A 17119-nucleotide genomic window follows, 5' to 3' on the forward strand; every position below is an offset into this window, starting at 1 on the left:
AGGAAACGTGTGCAGCAGATCTGGCAATAAAGCTGACAAACTCTTAAGACACAATTGGTTTACAAAATGTAGGATGAAGACACATAAGCAGGGATACCATACAAAATAATAGGATATGGTATGCATTTATTTAGCCTATCAAATTATTTAGATATTTGTTAGGCATCCAATAAATGTACTTATTGATTTCACATTTCTTGTGTGAACCAATGACGGCACACATGAAAATACCAGTTTTGTATGGGATGAAGGTTAATTTGAGTTTTAAGATGTTCATTAAAAAGTTGCATGTGTATACTAAAATTATGATTAAAACCATGCAACAGAGCAGACTAAGTAACAAATGGTTAGAATAAAAGGACTGGACTCATGATCTCCCATATGGGTGACCTGGTCTCTGGAGTCTCTCTCTCCAGTCAGCTATCTTCTGTCTCTCTTTTTCTTCCTCTTTTTTCCCTAACAACAATTTCTCTTTGGATAAACACTTGAAAAGTCACAAGTATTAGTGCTTGATTCCCACCATTACCATACATAATGCAATTAATATTCCCAAATTTATGTTATTTTCACTGAATGTTGCTTTCAGGGGAAAGTGCCTCTTAAATCATCATTCCTGCACTTGCATGGCAAATATGTGATTATGTTAGCTTTGTAAATGATGCCAGAAGATGGCACCATAAACCCACAATGGTAGTTTATTCATTGTAGACATTTACTCCAAAAGGATTTTGCTTTGCTTTAAAAAAAAAAAAAAAAAAGATTGTCATTTTACCACGCAGTAAAATGCTGGGAATTTTTCATAATCTCTGAATAGTCTGACAGTTGAGGAAAAAAATTAAAGAAGCAGCTTCCTAATGTACCTTCTAGGTCAGTGATTCTCATCCAAGGATACATATAACTTTGGGTTTTCTGGGGGTACATCCACGTATCTAAATATGTGCATAGTTTTACAACAGGCTACATAACAAAGCACCAGCAAAGTTGATACAAACTATAATACAGAAAATGACTTGTTTATACTGTCCTATAGAGTAGTCACTGAAATATAAGTACAATATTTATATTCCAATTGAATTTTTATAATTATATTGTAAAATGATAAAGTAAGCAATTTTTCAGTAATAGTGTTCTGTGAAACATTTGTATTTTGTCTTATTTTGTAAGCAAGTAACTTTTAAGTGAGGTGTAAGTTGGGAGAATGCAAGACAAAGACTCCTGAAAGGGGTAGTTTGGAAATGCTGAGAAACACTGTTCTAGATCTTCTATAAAAGAGAATTGTATCTAGGCTGCTTATGAAATAACTTAAGTTTGTCCTTTTTAATGGGTTTTATCCTAAAATAATTAATAGTAAAATCAAACTAACTCAGTTGTTTAATAAGCATTATCACATTTGCAGAAGAAATGTATCCCAATCTCACTTCAGCGAAACTCAAATGGCATTTTAATTGTAAACCAACAGCTAATCCCACTGAATTCAATATTACTTAAGCCTTATGCACAGATAAGTGCTTTGATGGGTAACTCAAACTTGAAGTTAAGCCCATGTATACTGTTTTTTTCTGAATCAAGGTCAAAAGTAGCTTTTCTTAACTAGTGTCTTAGTAGAACTGGCCAAAATGTTTCTGACTAAAGATTTTTCCAGTGGAAAATTCAATTTTGTGGATATCTAAACCTTTTTTTTGGGCGGGGGCAGATTTCAATTTTTTTGTTCTTTTAAAAATTGAAGTGAAGCATTTTGGAACAGAATATTTTGATTTTTTTTTTAAACTTTGTTTCCATTCTTGTATATGCTGGGATACAGTGAAGTCAAATTTTGAATTAAATATTTCAATTTTATTGAAATGGAATGTTTTAATGAACCCAAATTGAAATTTTTTTTGCTAATTTTGTTTGGCAGGAAATTTTGGTTTTTTTTTTAAAGTTTTTTATTCCAGTTTGGAGCAAAAACGAGTGTTAAAATCATTGGGTGGTCCTGCCAAACAGAGCTTCTGGCTCTTGCATAAAACTCTGCAAAGATACTGACTCTGTGAGTGCTCGAGGGTAGTGTTTCTTAACATTTTTTTCCCATAAAGTACCCCTTTTAAAAAAAATGTAAGTATCCCTAGTACCTACAGTTTTCAGACACACACTTTTTTTTCTACCATTGCAACACATTTGTTTAAACAACTTAATTGTAGCTGGGTGGGCGATGAAATTTTTGGATGTAAAGGTACAAAAATAAAGCGCTGTAAAACTCAAAACAAATTCAGTTTTCTCCATATTTCAGTTGTGTTGACGTACCCCCTTAACTTCTCTCTAGCACCCCTGAGGGTACTCATACCACTGGCTGAGAAACAGTGCTTTAGGGCTATAGCACCCCCAGGGAAAAATTAGCAGGTGCTCAGCACCCACCAGCAGCCAAGCTCCCCATTTACCCAGTGCCTCTCACCCACCAGCAGCCCTGCTGATCAACTCTTTCTCCTCCCTCTCAGTGCTTCCCTCCTTCCCATGAACAGCTGTTTGGCAATATGTAGGATGCTCTTGGAGGAAGGAGGAGGCGAAAGGACAGGGAGTACTTGTAGGAGGGTGAAGAGAGGCACAGGCAGGGTAGTGAAGAGCAGAGGTGGAAAGAGTTGGGGCTGGAGCAGGTGCTTGGGGGAAGGAATAGAGTCAGGACAAGACCTGGGGCAGAGTTGGGAGTTGAGTATCCCCGCCCTCCAACTAGAGGAGAAGTTGGCACCTGTGGCTCTATGCCCTTCATGGGATTACAGTATTAAACGTAACTAGAATATTTTGTATTAGCCAAATCAATACATCCTTTGACTTAGGTTAGAATTTTTCTGTTACCCATCATGCTTCTTTCATAAACAAAAAAAGTAAACAATACAGCAAGATGCTGCCTTATGAGGTTAGGCAGATATTTTTCCTGTTGACAGGTTATTTTGCAACTACTTACTTCTGTGTTAACTCCCATGATCCTCTGAAAGCACTTGCCAGAGTCAGAAGCAAGATACCGGATTTAAAAGGGCCACCATTTTGATCCAGAATGGTAAGCTTTGATTGCAAAACCCAGGTTTGGGTTTCTTATTGTTAACTTGGAAGCCCTGGGATTGGGTGTGCCTGTTACTACCTTTCATTACGGGGACCATCTTTTCTGAACCAAAAATAGACACACATTAGCCACGCCCCCAACCCCTTAGGTTCCACCTGCCTGCCACAGGAAGTCCCACCCTGGGGTAGTGCTTCTGGGGTCAAGATGGACACGAGCAGAAGTAAAGGGTGTCATGTGAACCCTCTAAGAGCTCCTCCACTGTCCTCTACCAATAGGGATGGGTTTGGGCACTATAGGAATCCCTCTCGCCCCCCATGCAACTATACTGCAATTGCATTAACCCTGAGACCCAGACCTAGGCTCTCACGACTGCAGCACTAGGGATCCAACCTCAATTCAAGATGAGATCCAGTATCTGAGACCTATTACTTTGCAGTGTAGATGCAGCCTCATTTGACTCAGCCTGAGAATCATCTAAACGATCCCACAATTTCATGGGACAACTTCCTTATTTCTTTTAATGGATGATGCTTACTAGTTCCAATTAATTGGTAATCAGAGGGGGCTGGAGCAGCTCCCCACCTTCTGTGGGCAGGAGGCTTGTCCAGCCCCACAGAGGGCCTGCTGTAGACAGATGTTGCTCTCGTCCAGAGCAGCCCCTGTCTGTGGAGAACCTGGGGCCCCCGCAGGCAGGGACTGTTCCAGTGTCCAGAGCAGCCTCTCTCCGTGCCTAGCTTGCTGTGGACAGGGGCTGCTTCAGAGGGGGCTGGGAGCTGGTGGCAGCCCCAATGTGACCTAACGTTAACCAGTTAACTGATTAATGAGAATTGACATCCCTAATGAGATGTACTGTGATGGCATTTTTTAAAATTACTGCAAAACTATCAGGTGTCTTCTATTTCCACAAGCCATAATGACAACACTGAACTAATCAAGACAATTACAGGGTGGAGAAGAGCCTCACTACCACTGTTTGAAAGGTACATTTCCCATGGAGATCAATAGGGCTAGGTTATTTTATATGTAAAGCTACTGAGAAATGTGAATGTCAGTACCATGATGGCAATGCCTATATTGTGGAAATAATACCTAATAGTGACGGCCAAATAATACCTAATATTGATGGCCAAGCACTTCCCAATCTACTTATAAAGGGCCTGATCCAATTTTAATTTTAAGCTAGGATTGGGCCCAAAGCAATCTGTTGATATTACCCAAGAAGATCCAGTTAACATTTAGTCACCCTTCAAAAATATAAGGGACCAATCAGTAAAAGCCTCACTGCCTGGTAGAGGTGATCTTTGAAGAAAATTGGAGAGACTTTGAATTGACTACTTCTGACAGCAGCAATTTCTCTCACTGAATGTGGGGTCTTTAGCACAGGTTTCACTTTGTGTGTCAGAATAACTGAGAAATGCATTGTCACAGCTAACTCCATTCAAGTCTAAGCAAAGTCTGCCCAAAGACAAAAGGACAAATCCCTTGAAACTGGAAGTCAAAACATCTCATGTCTTCACAGAGCTCATAAAGGGCTTGTTCACCCAGACACACACGACCTGACAAATCTCTCTGTAGCAAAACGATACATCCTGCCTTTCTGTGGACCACCAAGTGTTTTCACGTGGCAATTTAATACACTTTAAATCATCAGCTGCTTTAATGAGGAAGACTCAGAGAGTCTGTCCGTCATCCACACTGGAGTGGTAGTGATTTCACCACCATGGTAACAAACTTGATCTCTCTGTGGGCTCTTGTGGAGCAGCAGGAAGCCTGTGGTGGTCTCTTGGGGAGAGGCCAGAGGTGCCTGTATTTCAGTGTTCTCAAACTTTTTGGCTCGTGGACCACCTGGCTCAATGCAAACTTTTCCACCGACCACCAGTTGCTAATGGAAACTCACTGTTAATTACATAATTACACCCAAGTCATTTTGCTAGTGCTACAGCTGGGGAGAATGGATTAATTTAAATTATTAAACAGATTAAGTGTTTTAACTTTCTCATGTTACTTTATCAAACTTCCTTTTTAAATAAGGTAAAATATTAATTTATGTCCAACACAAAAGGTTTCAATATTTTCTTTATTTATGGCAGGGGTAGGCAACCTTTTTTGAGTCAGGGCAAATGACCCACAAAAAAAATCAGTTGGGGACCACACAAGTGAGAAACAAAACTCTACTCCAAATCCCCAACTCTCACTAAGGTGGCCCCCAAGTCAGACAACTCACAACTCTGGGACTTCACCAGGTGAGGGGAAGGAACAGGGAGGACTGAGGTTCACCGTTTCCCATAGTCCAGATTTGCTTTCCTGGTGAATTGTATGGACCCCCTTAGGTTCTGAGGTGGAGACAAAAATGAAGGGTTCCGTGTGTGGGACAGGGCTGCCACTGAGTGGGACAGGGATGGGCTGTAGGATCTGGGAGAAAGGGAGGGTGGAGAAGTGGGAGAGGTGGTGTGGTCTAGGTGGGAGGGTAGGGTGCAGAAGCTGGCTGAGAGTAGGGTGTCTGGACAGGGGGAAGGAACAGGAGCAAGGGAGGGTGTAATGACTGGCCAGGGGGGAGGATACAGGAGCAGGGTGAGGGTAGGGCATCTGGCCAGGAGGGAGGGTGCAGTAGTGGACTGAGGGTAGGGGTTGGACCTCCCTGGTCTGGCATCCTCAGGGCCTTACTGGTCCCAGATGAGAGTTTTCCAGACATGGGGAGGTCATTTCAGGCACCTGCTGACCCTCCACTGAGCTTCCTGGCACCCTCCTCCCCCTGTAGCCCAGCTGAGCCCTGCATCAGTTCCCTGTACCACTGCCCCTCAGAGCCCAGCTGAGCTGCCCATCTGTTGCTTGCACCTCCCGCCATCCCCTGCAGCCCAACTGAGCCCTGTGTCCAGGTTCCTGGCACCTCCCCCTCCCCTGCAGCCAGCTGAGCCCTGTGCCCTGGTTCCTGGAGCTTCCCCCCTTCACAAATCACTTGCTTTCCTATGCTTCCAACAGGCACCACCTCCTGCTGCTCCTATTGAGCAGGAGGTGTCCCTGACTCCTATTCCCCTAGTGGAGGAGGGCAATTGTGTTTGGAGTCTCGGGGCTTTTGGGGACATTTCAGTGCTTCACGGGAACACTGGGACAGGAGATTAAAAATAGGGACTGTAATTATGTGTTATACTAATGTGAGACTGCAGGTGCCTCAGGGCAAGGGCTTTTTCTTTAAGTATCACACATGCTTATGGTGTTCTGTAAATAATAAACAAATCCAACAATGTTCTCGCACTTCAGAAAGAGCAGCATGCAGCCCCTTCTCTATGGAAAGTCAGCTTTCTGGAGTCTGCAAGGGAAGCTGGGGGGTAAGTAGTTGCTTAACACTTAGAAGCAATACTGCTCCCACGACTGGCATTACTGTACATTAACACAATTACTGCCTAGTTTAAACTGATATAACCCAGGAGTAAAGGCTAAAATTGTGTCATTTACTCACTCCACTGTACACAGTTATCGGAGATCATAGACTATGGAAGCTTTCCAATTTCTTAGATGCCCCTGTAAATGGTCAGTCAACTATAGTGAACAGAACAATGGAGTGAATTAGGGACAAGGATTCTGCCTTAAGTCTGAAGGAAGTGTACAAAAATGGGTATGAATTTTCAAAATGCATGTTCTTTAACTAATGTATAGCCCAGGGATGGGTAACCTCAGGGCCAGATGTGGCTCCTGGCTTGCCTGGATCTGATCCCTGATGCTCAACATTGGAGAGCCCATGCTAGCACTCTAGCCCTCCTGCTATCCTGCAGAGCTAGAGCACACAAAATCTATTAGCTGTGCAAGGGGAATGTGGGGAATGTCTTTTTTTCCTTCTCAGCCAGGGGATTCTCACTTTGCTTCTCACTTATGTGCAGCCCCTGACTGATTTTTCTGTGGGTCAGTGGTTCCTGACCCAAAAAAGTTTCCCCACACATGGTCTAGCCCATAAATAAGTCTTTAAAAGAATGTTTATTAATGTTAATAATTTAAGCTAGCACAAACACCGTTGACCCAAGAGACTTCAGCCCACTCCACCCCCTCCATCTCCGCTCTCTAATTGTTTGGTTTATTGTGTATTTCTCTTTTGAAACTAGCCATTGTTCTGCTTTCAAACACCATCCTGAGAAAAGCTGAACATCATCAAGTCCCAGTGATATAACAGAAGGTTGAGGGTGCGGCTCAGCTCACATGATTGGACTTTAGAAGAATAAACATACATGAACCTGTGCTAACCATGGCTCCCATCCTGCAAACACTTCGACACACTTAACTTTGAAGTCATTGAAGTCAGTGGTACTACCTAAGTGTTTACAGAATTAAGGTTTATGCTGGCATCTTGTCTGGTTTTAGATTAAATAGGGGAGGTTTTTTAAAATAAGTGGTTCTTAATTAACCAAACTCCTGCAGGCTACAGTAAAATGAGAAACACTTCATAAATTTATCAGAAACATACTTTGGTAAGTTTAGGCATCTTAAACATGTATTTTAGTACGGTATTCTCTGATTATATTTGCATTTGATATCATTTGCTTAAAATTTGTATTAGAACAATAAAGCGCATCCCACTCAACTGAAATCACTATGTTGCACAACTGTTTATTATTGGAGTGAATATCCCTGCAAAAAAAAGTTACTCATCTTTGTAAATGTTGTTCTTTGAGATGTGTTGCTCATATCTATTACAATTAGGTGTGTGCACGCCGTGTGAACATCTGTCAGAAAGTTTTTCCCTGGCTGATACCTATCGAGTTGGTTGTGGAGCCATCTGGAGTGGCACACAGCAAGGCACCCTGCTGACTGAATCACCCCTCGGTTCCTTCTTGCTGGCTACTCCGTCAGAGGGGAAGACGGGTGGCTCTAGACTAGATATGAGTGACACATCTCAAAGAATAACAGTTACAAAGGTGAGTAACTATTTTTAATTCTTTGAGCACTTTCTCATATTGGTTCCAATTTGGTGATTCACAAGCCTTACCAAGGGGGATGGATCAGAGTCAACGAGTTGCTAATTCAAGCACTGCAATGCCAAATGCCACATTTTGCCTGGATTGATGTGCGATGGGAAGGTATGAATTGAGGACTATGTCACAGCTCTACAGAGGACCTGTAGTGGAAGGCCACCAAAGAGGCTTGTGCATGGGTGGAGTACACCGTGACACGAGGCAAGGAGACCTTGGCCAGGTCATAACACACTCGGGTGCAAGCTGTGATCCAGGAGAACATATGCTAGGACAACACTGGCAGGCCCTTCATGAAGTCAGTCACTGCCGTGAACAGTTGAGAAGACTTCTGAAACTCATAGAAGCAATCCTATTGATATCCAAGTGGGACTACGTGCTTTGCTAGGGCAGGGCTGGCAGCAGCAAGAGCGTGGGCCCATAATAGCTGCACCTGGAGCTACAAAGGCTCTCGGCAGGCAAGACTCGACATCATCCCAGAGAAATCTGTTCAAGGGGGAGAATGATGTTCATAATAACCATGGACAATAAAAGAAAGCTTAACACAAATTGAAACTGACCTATTACTAAGCTTGGCCCAGCTTGCAGAACAATCTTTTGCCCTGATTCTGTAAGCTGGTCGAAGCGTGTGGCCTCAGCAGGCTTTCACCAGTGAACTTTTTTTTATCAAGGTGGCTGCAGTTATTTGCCTGCAGAGAGCCACTGCTGCTCTGCCTTTCTGATGATGGCCTAGGCCTTGACTCTGAAAACTGTTGGGCATGTGCTTGGATAGTCTCGTGACACGCATATTTGTGTGAGATAATCTATTTGGATAAATCCTGGTCCCCCTACAGAGTCTAACTAAATGGAGCTGTGCATGGACACGGAGAGTGGGGGCTGGGAATGGAGAGAGGAGATTTACCAAGCTGGAGCTCGCTGCAGCAAGTGACAGAAAGGAGACTGGACTTCTTATGGAACGGTGAGATAGGACCAGCTCTCTAGTACCAAGATTAGACCTTTGTCCTTCTGGATTGAACATAAGCAGAGCCATCCTTTCCCATATGCAGAATATGCAGCTACGTAGGTCAGGTTCTTAGGGTGTGTCTGTGTTCTGTGGCTTTCCTTCCACCAGAGCAGATCTAGTTAACTTAAACATGGAAAAGCCTGACAGACCTATTAGCAGACACTGAAACTGTGAAAGAGACATTCAGGTGATAATGAAGCCATTTAATCAGCAATTGCCAACCCCATGTATCTATTGTTAGTTTCTGGATTTACTGTGTTAGTCTACGGGACCTTATTTTTCAAGCAAATTTTAAACAATTTCATTAGCATGTTGCTGAAGATTATAAAATCACATCTCTCTAAAAAATTGTCAAACAGTCCCCCCCAGTTGGCCATAAGGGCATCAGTTTAATAGTACTGGGTAGGGCTCCATAAAACTTAAGGACGGCCCTGAACATAAATATGAGCACCCTCTTACATATCTCACAAAAGAGAAAGAACAGGATCTTACCCATGCTTCAGGATAGGGCTCTGTCTAATGCTCCTAAAGGTCTTTGCAGTTCATCAGAGAATATAGCAGGCTTCATGTTCTAGAGCAATGTAGAGCACTATATTAGTTCTGCAAGGGTAAATATTGAGCCTGATTCTATTTACCTAATTATTGTTCCTAATAGGAATATGGGAGAAAATAATGTTGTTGAGAATATATTCAAGTAAGACTGAACAAGGACTGGCTGTTTTGTGACAATACTATATAAAAGTAAGAGGGAAGCTTTATAGTACAAAGTTTGCAGAAGAATGTGTCGTCTTATGGGGTGGGAACTACAGTCTTCCTAATGAGAAACTAAAAGCTGGTGCTGTTTGCTTGAAAATGGTCCCTTAATGAAAAAAAATGGGAATAAAAATTAGTCTGAACAGCCTTTAACAAGACTCCTCACCCACTGGTCATGATTTGTAAATATGCAGTATGAAGCTAGTGAAAAGCTTGAAGAATAGGGGCAGGCACATTAATTAATTAATTAATAATCAGTAGGAACTAATCACACTATACAGTAATAGTCTACCACCTGCTGCACTCTGTAAACTACCTTTGATCTAGTTGCTTTTTTTTTTTCAGAAGTGTATGGGAGCCCACACTAAATTGCCTGCTGAGTTGATGTCCTCGTGCCATAGTGAGGTTACAGAGACGTGAAGATGAATCTTGAAGGAAATGCAAAAGAGTTGAACACACTCTGCCTCCCTGTTTGTGTGACTCAGCCTCACATTAATGAAAGCTGGTAGGAATTCTGTTTGAAGAAAACTGACCACAGAGGTTAAGAGTCAGCAGGTAGGCTTAGGTAACAGCTCCTACTTGCCAGTGAACAACGATTCGTGCTTACATCATTCAGCAGCCATGATGAACTCTTTTGAGCAGTCTGAGCATAAGACATTTGCTTAGCTTGTGATTATTGTAAAGCTTGTTTGCTTTTCTGAGACTGAAGGTAGCAGAGCCTGAAATGCCACCCTTTGTAACCATACACATTTCCTGTCAAGCAGAGATTCATTTACCTCTTGCCTGATTGCCTAAGCATGTTTTCCTGTCAGGTATTGTTTAAGCAGCAACTGATGAGACTTATCAGGCTTCTCTCAGTTAGGTACCCAAGCATCCAACATTAGCACAGATATTTCATTTAAGCCTCCCACCATCTTAGTCTTTCTTAGGGATTAATTTTGGCCTTATAAAAGTGTGTGAAGTTCTTATTGAAATCCAGAATTGTGAGCACTTATGTGAGGGCAGATTTGACTTCTATGCTTTCAGGCTTTTTGTGTTAGTATTTCACTTTTTTTTTTAAACTCTGTGACAAATTTCACATACTGGTGATGGAGATCTCAAGGCTATGTGCATGTATGTTAATGGATACCATGTGATGAAAAGAGTGTTAGGAGTTTCCTAGTTTTTTGTTTTGTTTTAGATTCTTCATCACACAAACACACACAGATTCTTTATAAAGAAATCAGCATGGTAAACATTCTGGGATTAAATTTCTGCTGAACGTTTTTGAAACATATGTATTTTGCTTTTTGTTGACATTAATACGCTCTATTTGCACTGACAGAATAGTTGCAATATATTTGTTGTGGGCACTCCCAGCTGTATACTGGATGGCTTAGTCTTGTGTAGAATATATAGTGGCAAACTATTGGAATGGCAGAGAGACTTCCTTCCTCCTATGCAACTTCTTGAGTGTTTTCCCCAGTCATATCTTTGTCCTCTTCAATGCTATCCCTTATACTTGAAATTCTGTTCCAAAATCTTCGTTACATATAAAGGACTTCTAACACATTCGACTACCACCCTTTGTGCATTTTGTACTTGAATGTACTTACCTCTAATTAACTTCCAAGATGCTTTAGACTAGAGACCAAGATGTCTGTGTTGGTACAGAAGTTAACATACTTATGGGACTCATCAAACTACTACAGTTGATTGGTAAACTGGTAAATTGGTATTCAGCTTGGGGGAAGGGGCTCTAGGGTGGGACTAGGGTTTCAGGACTGGGACAGAAGATTGGAGTGCAAGTGCTCTGGCTGGGATTTAGGCTCTGGAGTGAGGCTGGGAAGTTTGAATGGCAGGAGGGAGCTTCAGGTTTGGGGAGAGGAGTTGGAGAGAGTATAGTACAGACTCTGTGCTGGGGCCAGAGATAAGGTGCTCATGGCTGGGAAGGGCTCAAGGTGGGGTAAGAGGCTGGGCTTTCCTGAAGATTCCCTGCTGGGGATGGTGAAGAGGGGCTAGGAGCTGCCAGGAGCCTTTTCTCTCCCCCTGCCCCAGCCACCAGGGACCTTTTCCTCTCTCCTCCCCCTTCAGTCTTGTGGCAGGCAAGAGGGTGGAGTCCCAGCCAAGTTTGCCCCACTCTTGGTGGTGTAGCTGACCCCAGGCGTCTATTTGCAGTATAGCTCTTCCCTCTGGCCTCGCTGTTGCCAGTGGCCACTGTCAGAATCACACCTCTCCTCTCTATCCTCTTCCCTTTCCATGTTATGGAAACCATTCCCAGCATTTTCTGTTTCCTTGGCACAACCAAACCCTGACCATACTGTAAGTTTGGTATGCAGCATCCTCATATCCTAACCTCTTAATGTTCTACCTCTTAATGGTCCTACCTCTTAATGTTCAGGAGGAGTTCTTGAAGAAACAGACTCAGAGGCCGACAGATGCCCATTTCTAAAATATTTAGCTAGATATGCAAAGAGTGAACACACACTTCCCAGTCAGTCTTATTTTATAATAAAATCACAACAAACCAAGAAGGAATAAAAATAAAGCATGCGAAAGTACAGAGTGTGTGTGCCTCTCACCTGCATTTAAAACTGCAGTTCACAGACCAAGTCATAATATTAATAAGCCCCATGTACACGACATCCCTACTTTATGTCTTCCTGGTATAGATCTGTTTCACACTAAAGTCATTGACGCATGTAGGAACAGATGCATTAGAAATCCTCCTATTCCCTGCTCTTAAGTCACGCGCAAAAAACCAAAAAACCCCAACCCTCCTCCCCCCAAAAAACCCCGATTTGTGCAAATGGAAGTCAGGGTGGGGGGAAAAATTCCCTGCTTTAAGTTGTTTTGCTATAAGTCCAAGTTTTTTGGGACATATTTTGGACTTACAGTGAGGATGCCCTGTACCATCTGGCCCATTCCCCTTTTTTTCCTGTCTCATTTTTATTTAAGTATAACTAGGGTTTCTGATTTTAGGATTTAATTAGCAAAAACAGGAAAACTATTATTAAACACACACACACACACACACTTTTTTTTAGAGCTTTGAAAATCTTTAGGAGGTAGGGAGAGGAGTTATGAAAAATAATTCTGAGCACTCAATCCTTGTTTAGAGGGTATAATGTTAATGCAATTAAGTAAAAAGGTTATGATTGGAAATTCAAGACCCAGAATAAAAATAGAGCGGGCTTAAAATGGAGAAAGTATGTGCATCCTTATGCACCACTTTTGGGGAAGGGGGAGAGAGAGAGAGAGCGCGCAAGAGCTGTGATATTTTGAAACAATTCACCCTGATCTAAAGACCCACTGATTTCCTCCGAGCGGGGGGAGCTGTAATCGGTTTACAAATCTGCGCCTCCCGCCCCACCCCGGCTCCCGGCGTTTAGTCAGGGCCTCCAAACACAGCGGGGCACGGCTTGTTCCTTTCCCGGGCCGTGCCGGGCCGCGCCCGCACCTGTGCGCGGCGGCGAGGACTACATCTCCCGGCATGCTCGGCTAGCGGCTGTCCCCGGGAGCCCGAGCTGGGGAGGGGTTGATGTAATGCGGCGAAGCCACCAACCCTCTGGGGGAGGCGAGGGGCGGCGGGCGCTGCCGGGGCAAAGGCAGCGGCGCTTTGTGTTTGCTGCTGCTACAGCCGCGCCGCGCCGCACGGGGGGCAGCCCCGCCCCAGCCGCGGCTCCGCCGGTGGATGCTCGGCGCGGGACGCTGGCCGCGGCGCTCCCTGGCTCCCCGCGCCCGCGGAAGGGGGAAGAGGCTGCGGGCCCGGCCCGGCGCAGAGCTGGAGGCGCTAGGCAGGCTGCTCGCCGCTCGCCGCCCAGCCCCCCGCCGCGATGGCGGACCCCGCCGAGTGCAGCATCAAGGTGATGTGCCGGTTCCGGCCCCTCAACGAGGCGGAGATTCTCCGCGGGGACAAATTCATCCCCAAGTTCAAAGGCGAGGAGACGGTGGTGATCGGGGTAAGTCTGGGGGGGGGGGCGGTACTGAGTACCCGCTGCGGTACCGAGCATCCTGCGGCCGCGGCTCTGCAGCCCTGGCACCAAGCCCCGGTCCTCCCCTGCGCGGCACCCCCGGCCGGTCCCTGCCGCCTCCCTTTGTTCCCGCTCCGGGCCGGGGGCTGGGTGCAGGGGAACCCGCTTCCCCCAGGCGGGAGCAGGGGCGCTTCGAGGGCATCTCTTCCCCCCCCCCCCGCGTCCTTCCTTTGGCTGGGGGCTTATTGTTCCCCTCCCGGCCCAGCACCGCTCCCAGGTGGGTGGGTGGGTGGGGGGGGCGAAGTTCCTCGCAGGGGGAGGGGGCGGGTGGCACTAGCCTGCTCCGCACACCGCGGCACGAGGCCCGTTACCTGCCCGGGGCTAGGGCGGGCGGCAGTGGGCGCTCACTCTGCTGCGCTCCCTTGTGGGTACCTGGGGGGGGGGGGGGGGACAGGAATCGAGCAGAGTCGGCTCGACTCCCACTTGGGCTGCAGCCTCCCAGCCCCCAGCCTGGATGAAGCTGATGTCATCCCGCTCACTGGGCATGCTCGGCTCTCCCTGGCTCGGGTGGGACCGCGTGATTGGCAGGTGACAAACAATTTAGGGGAGAAGTTGCAGCGCTCGGGGCGCTCCCGGGTTGTGCTCCGCCTCGGCCTCTCCCCGGCGCGCGGGGTGCCAAGCCGCCTGGCGGCAGGTGGACGGGGAGAGATGTGCGGGCGCCGTGTGCGCTGCGCCCCTTAGCCCCTCGCTGTCACCTAGCAGGAGAGCGCGTTGCGGCAGCTCTTTCGCGGCAAAGTTTCTTCCCTCGAATGGATTGCAGAGCCTTGGCTACGGGTCTGCGTGCGCCCGGCGCTCCGTGCGCTTTGTGGGGCGCGGGGTCGAGGCGAGGTCGGCGATAGTTCTGTCGCATCCGGTTGGCATTGTCTGCCTTCCAGCCAAGGGAGGCGCGGGAACAAAATACAGTTTTGCAGTGTGTAGTTGCTGAATCTGCCTTGTGCTTAAAGCCATCAGTGCTTCTGTGCCATGCGTTGTTGATAGCTGCACACTAGGAAAGATGCTTTTGGAACATAGTTACAGATTCCAGTAGAACAAATAGTTGAGACCGATTGTCTGGGAGCTCAGTGTAGTAAAAATCACTTTGTGCGGGTAAGTTGGTGGTAGTTTGATAGAATGGATTGAAACCAGTCTGGGATGAAATGTTCATCCTAATATAACTAGGTCTACCTGTGGTGCTTCTTTCTACCACAAAGCCTAAAATATATATATTTAAGCATCCATTCGCTAATCTGGATCCCAGTGATAACTGATTTCTGAACATGATAATATTCTTGTTCCTCAAGCATATCACACTGGGAAGTAACTTTTATAAAGGCCAAAGGTTCTGTAACCACTCAGTAGAACAGGGCTACTCAAGATGCAGCCTGTGGCCTGCTTTTTGTGGCCCATAGCACGGTGCGGGTTCAACATGCAGCCCGCCGATGGTAGCTAAAACAAAAAAATAGTCAATATAATGGTCTTCTGTTGATATACATTTTAGTAGTTAAATTCCTGGACTGTCATTGCTCATTAAAAGTGCTGTCATGTGGGTGGAAATAGGTAAATATTGCATTTTATTAATATCAGCAGAACCGACTTAAATGGGGCCCCTATATTGTGTAGTCTTGCCTTTAATCTTTGTATTCATGTCCATCAGTGTGAAAGAAGCAATTTGCATATATATGCAACCACACTTAAGTTGCGTCCCTTGGCATGTGCTGTGAGTATCATTGTGATCCCCAGGGCTTCCAAAGTTGGGTAGCCCGGCACTAGAACATATCAAACAGGACCACTAAAAAGATATGTGGTTATCTGGCTCCTTGTAGATTCTGGGAGTCGGGACCCAACTCTCCCACAAATTATTTGCTTATCCTGGCTGTTGTTTGTCTGGGGCATGCTTGCAGTGAGTTCTTGGAGCTGAAGGTTTCCAATGGAGGTTCCTTACTTTGGAATGGGCGCCTTTTGTCAGTCTGCTAGCATGTGGCTTTGGTGATATTCAGTGCATCAAGTCGGCAGGGGAGAGGAACCTTTTTTGGATTGGGGGGGGCCACTGAACCACAGAAAAATCAGTTGGGGGACAAGTGAGAAGGCAAAATCCAAATCCTCACTGAGAGAGACACTCCCCACGTTCTCCTTGCACACCAGAGCATAGGAGGAGTGCAGGCTACTAGATTTTGTGTGCTCTAGCTCTGTGGGGAAGCAGCGGGGGATCTGGAGCATCAGCGAGCCTCAGAGGCCGGATCCAGGCAAGCAAGGGTTGGCATCTGGCTCCTGGGCCTTAGGTTCTCCATCCCGATGTAGGCCATTTCTGTTTGAGCTTGTATTGGTTATTGTCTGGCTTGTTAGATTTTCCCTGCCCACCACCCTCCCCCCCATTCTTTGTTTTCTGTTTTGGCCTGCAGTGATCACAGCCCTTATTTATGCTACTCATTATAAGGTTTATTTTTATAACCAAATACTTAGATAAGTGCTCAAGATCAATAAATGATAAGCCATATAAATGTCTACCTGGTTATTAACAAGATTCTTATTTCAACTGCTTACAGCTGTCAGAATTTATTGGAAGGACAAGCACTTTTTCATGAGATCTGCTAAATGATTAATGAAAAACTGAAATGTTTTGAGAGAAACATTATAGCAATGTCTATTTCTCTTTTTTTAATTATTGAGGGCATTGCATCAAAACAGGATATTTGCTTTCTGAGCAGATAAACTCTCATTCCTTGTGTTGTGTTGTAATCATAATAATCTCCACCACAATTAGTCTGTCAAGCAGAGGATTATGACTTCAGGTCACGATGAATGTTTAGAATGAAGAAGAAATAACTGGCAGATGAAACCTTATGAAAGAAAGAGCTTCTTCCATGCAAATGTTGGTGATCTTAAAACACACACACACACACACACACACACACACACACACACACACACACACACACACAATATGAAAACAAAGGTAGAATTATTTAAAAAAAATTAAAATCTATTTGACTAAATCAGTTCACAGATAAGTTGAATGTAAAGTCAGTTTTTTTTTTTAATGAAAGTGAAATCGTGTCCAAATTGTAATTCTGGGTATAGCACATCTCTGTAGTCCTTTGGGAAACATTGCATTCAGTTTAAGATGATTCAGCTGAAGAAAGTGCTCAGAGCATTAGCTGCACTCTCCAAAGACAAAAAGGAAAAAACAGGTATTTTCTAGTTCTTATGCACTGGATGTCATAGTCTCTAATTCATTACATGTAAAAATTGTTTGTTTTTTTCCCCCATCATGTATAGCTTTTGGTTTGGCAGGAAAAATCTTCAGCACCTTTTCTTTATCATCTTTGAAAGCTTTTCTTATCCAGGATCTTCTTCCTTTCTCCTTCTTGTGACATAAGCACGG

General features: G+C 44.8%; 1 protein-coding gene across 2 annotated transcripts in view; it reads left to right on the forward strand.

The window, feature by feature from the left end:
- The first annotated feature begins 13463 nt into the window (after positions 1-13463).
- KIF5C (kinesin family member 5C) overlaps positions 13464-17119 on the forward strand; it is a 139394-nt gene continuing 135738 nt past the window's right edge. For both annotated transcript variants that reach the window (XM_075933348.1, XM_075933349.1), the window contains exon 1: positions 13464-13686. In XM_075933348.1, the coding sequence (XP_075789463.1) occupies positions 13561-13686 (126 nt within the window). In that variant the 5' untranslated portion in view covers positions 13464-13560. The remainder of the gene's footprint in view (positions 13687-17119) is intronic.

The sequence above is a fragment of the Pelodiscus sinensis genome, chromosome 7 (assembly GCF_049634645.1).
Source record: "Pelodiscus sinensis isolate JC-2024 chromosome 7, ASM4963464v1, whole genome shotgun sequence".
Taxonomy (NCBI): domain Eukaryota; kingdom Metazoa; phylum Chordata; order Testudines; family Trionychidae; genus Pelodiscus; species Pelodiscus sinensis.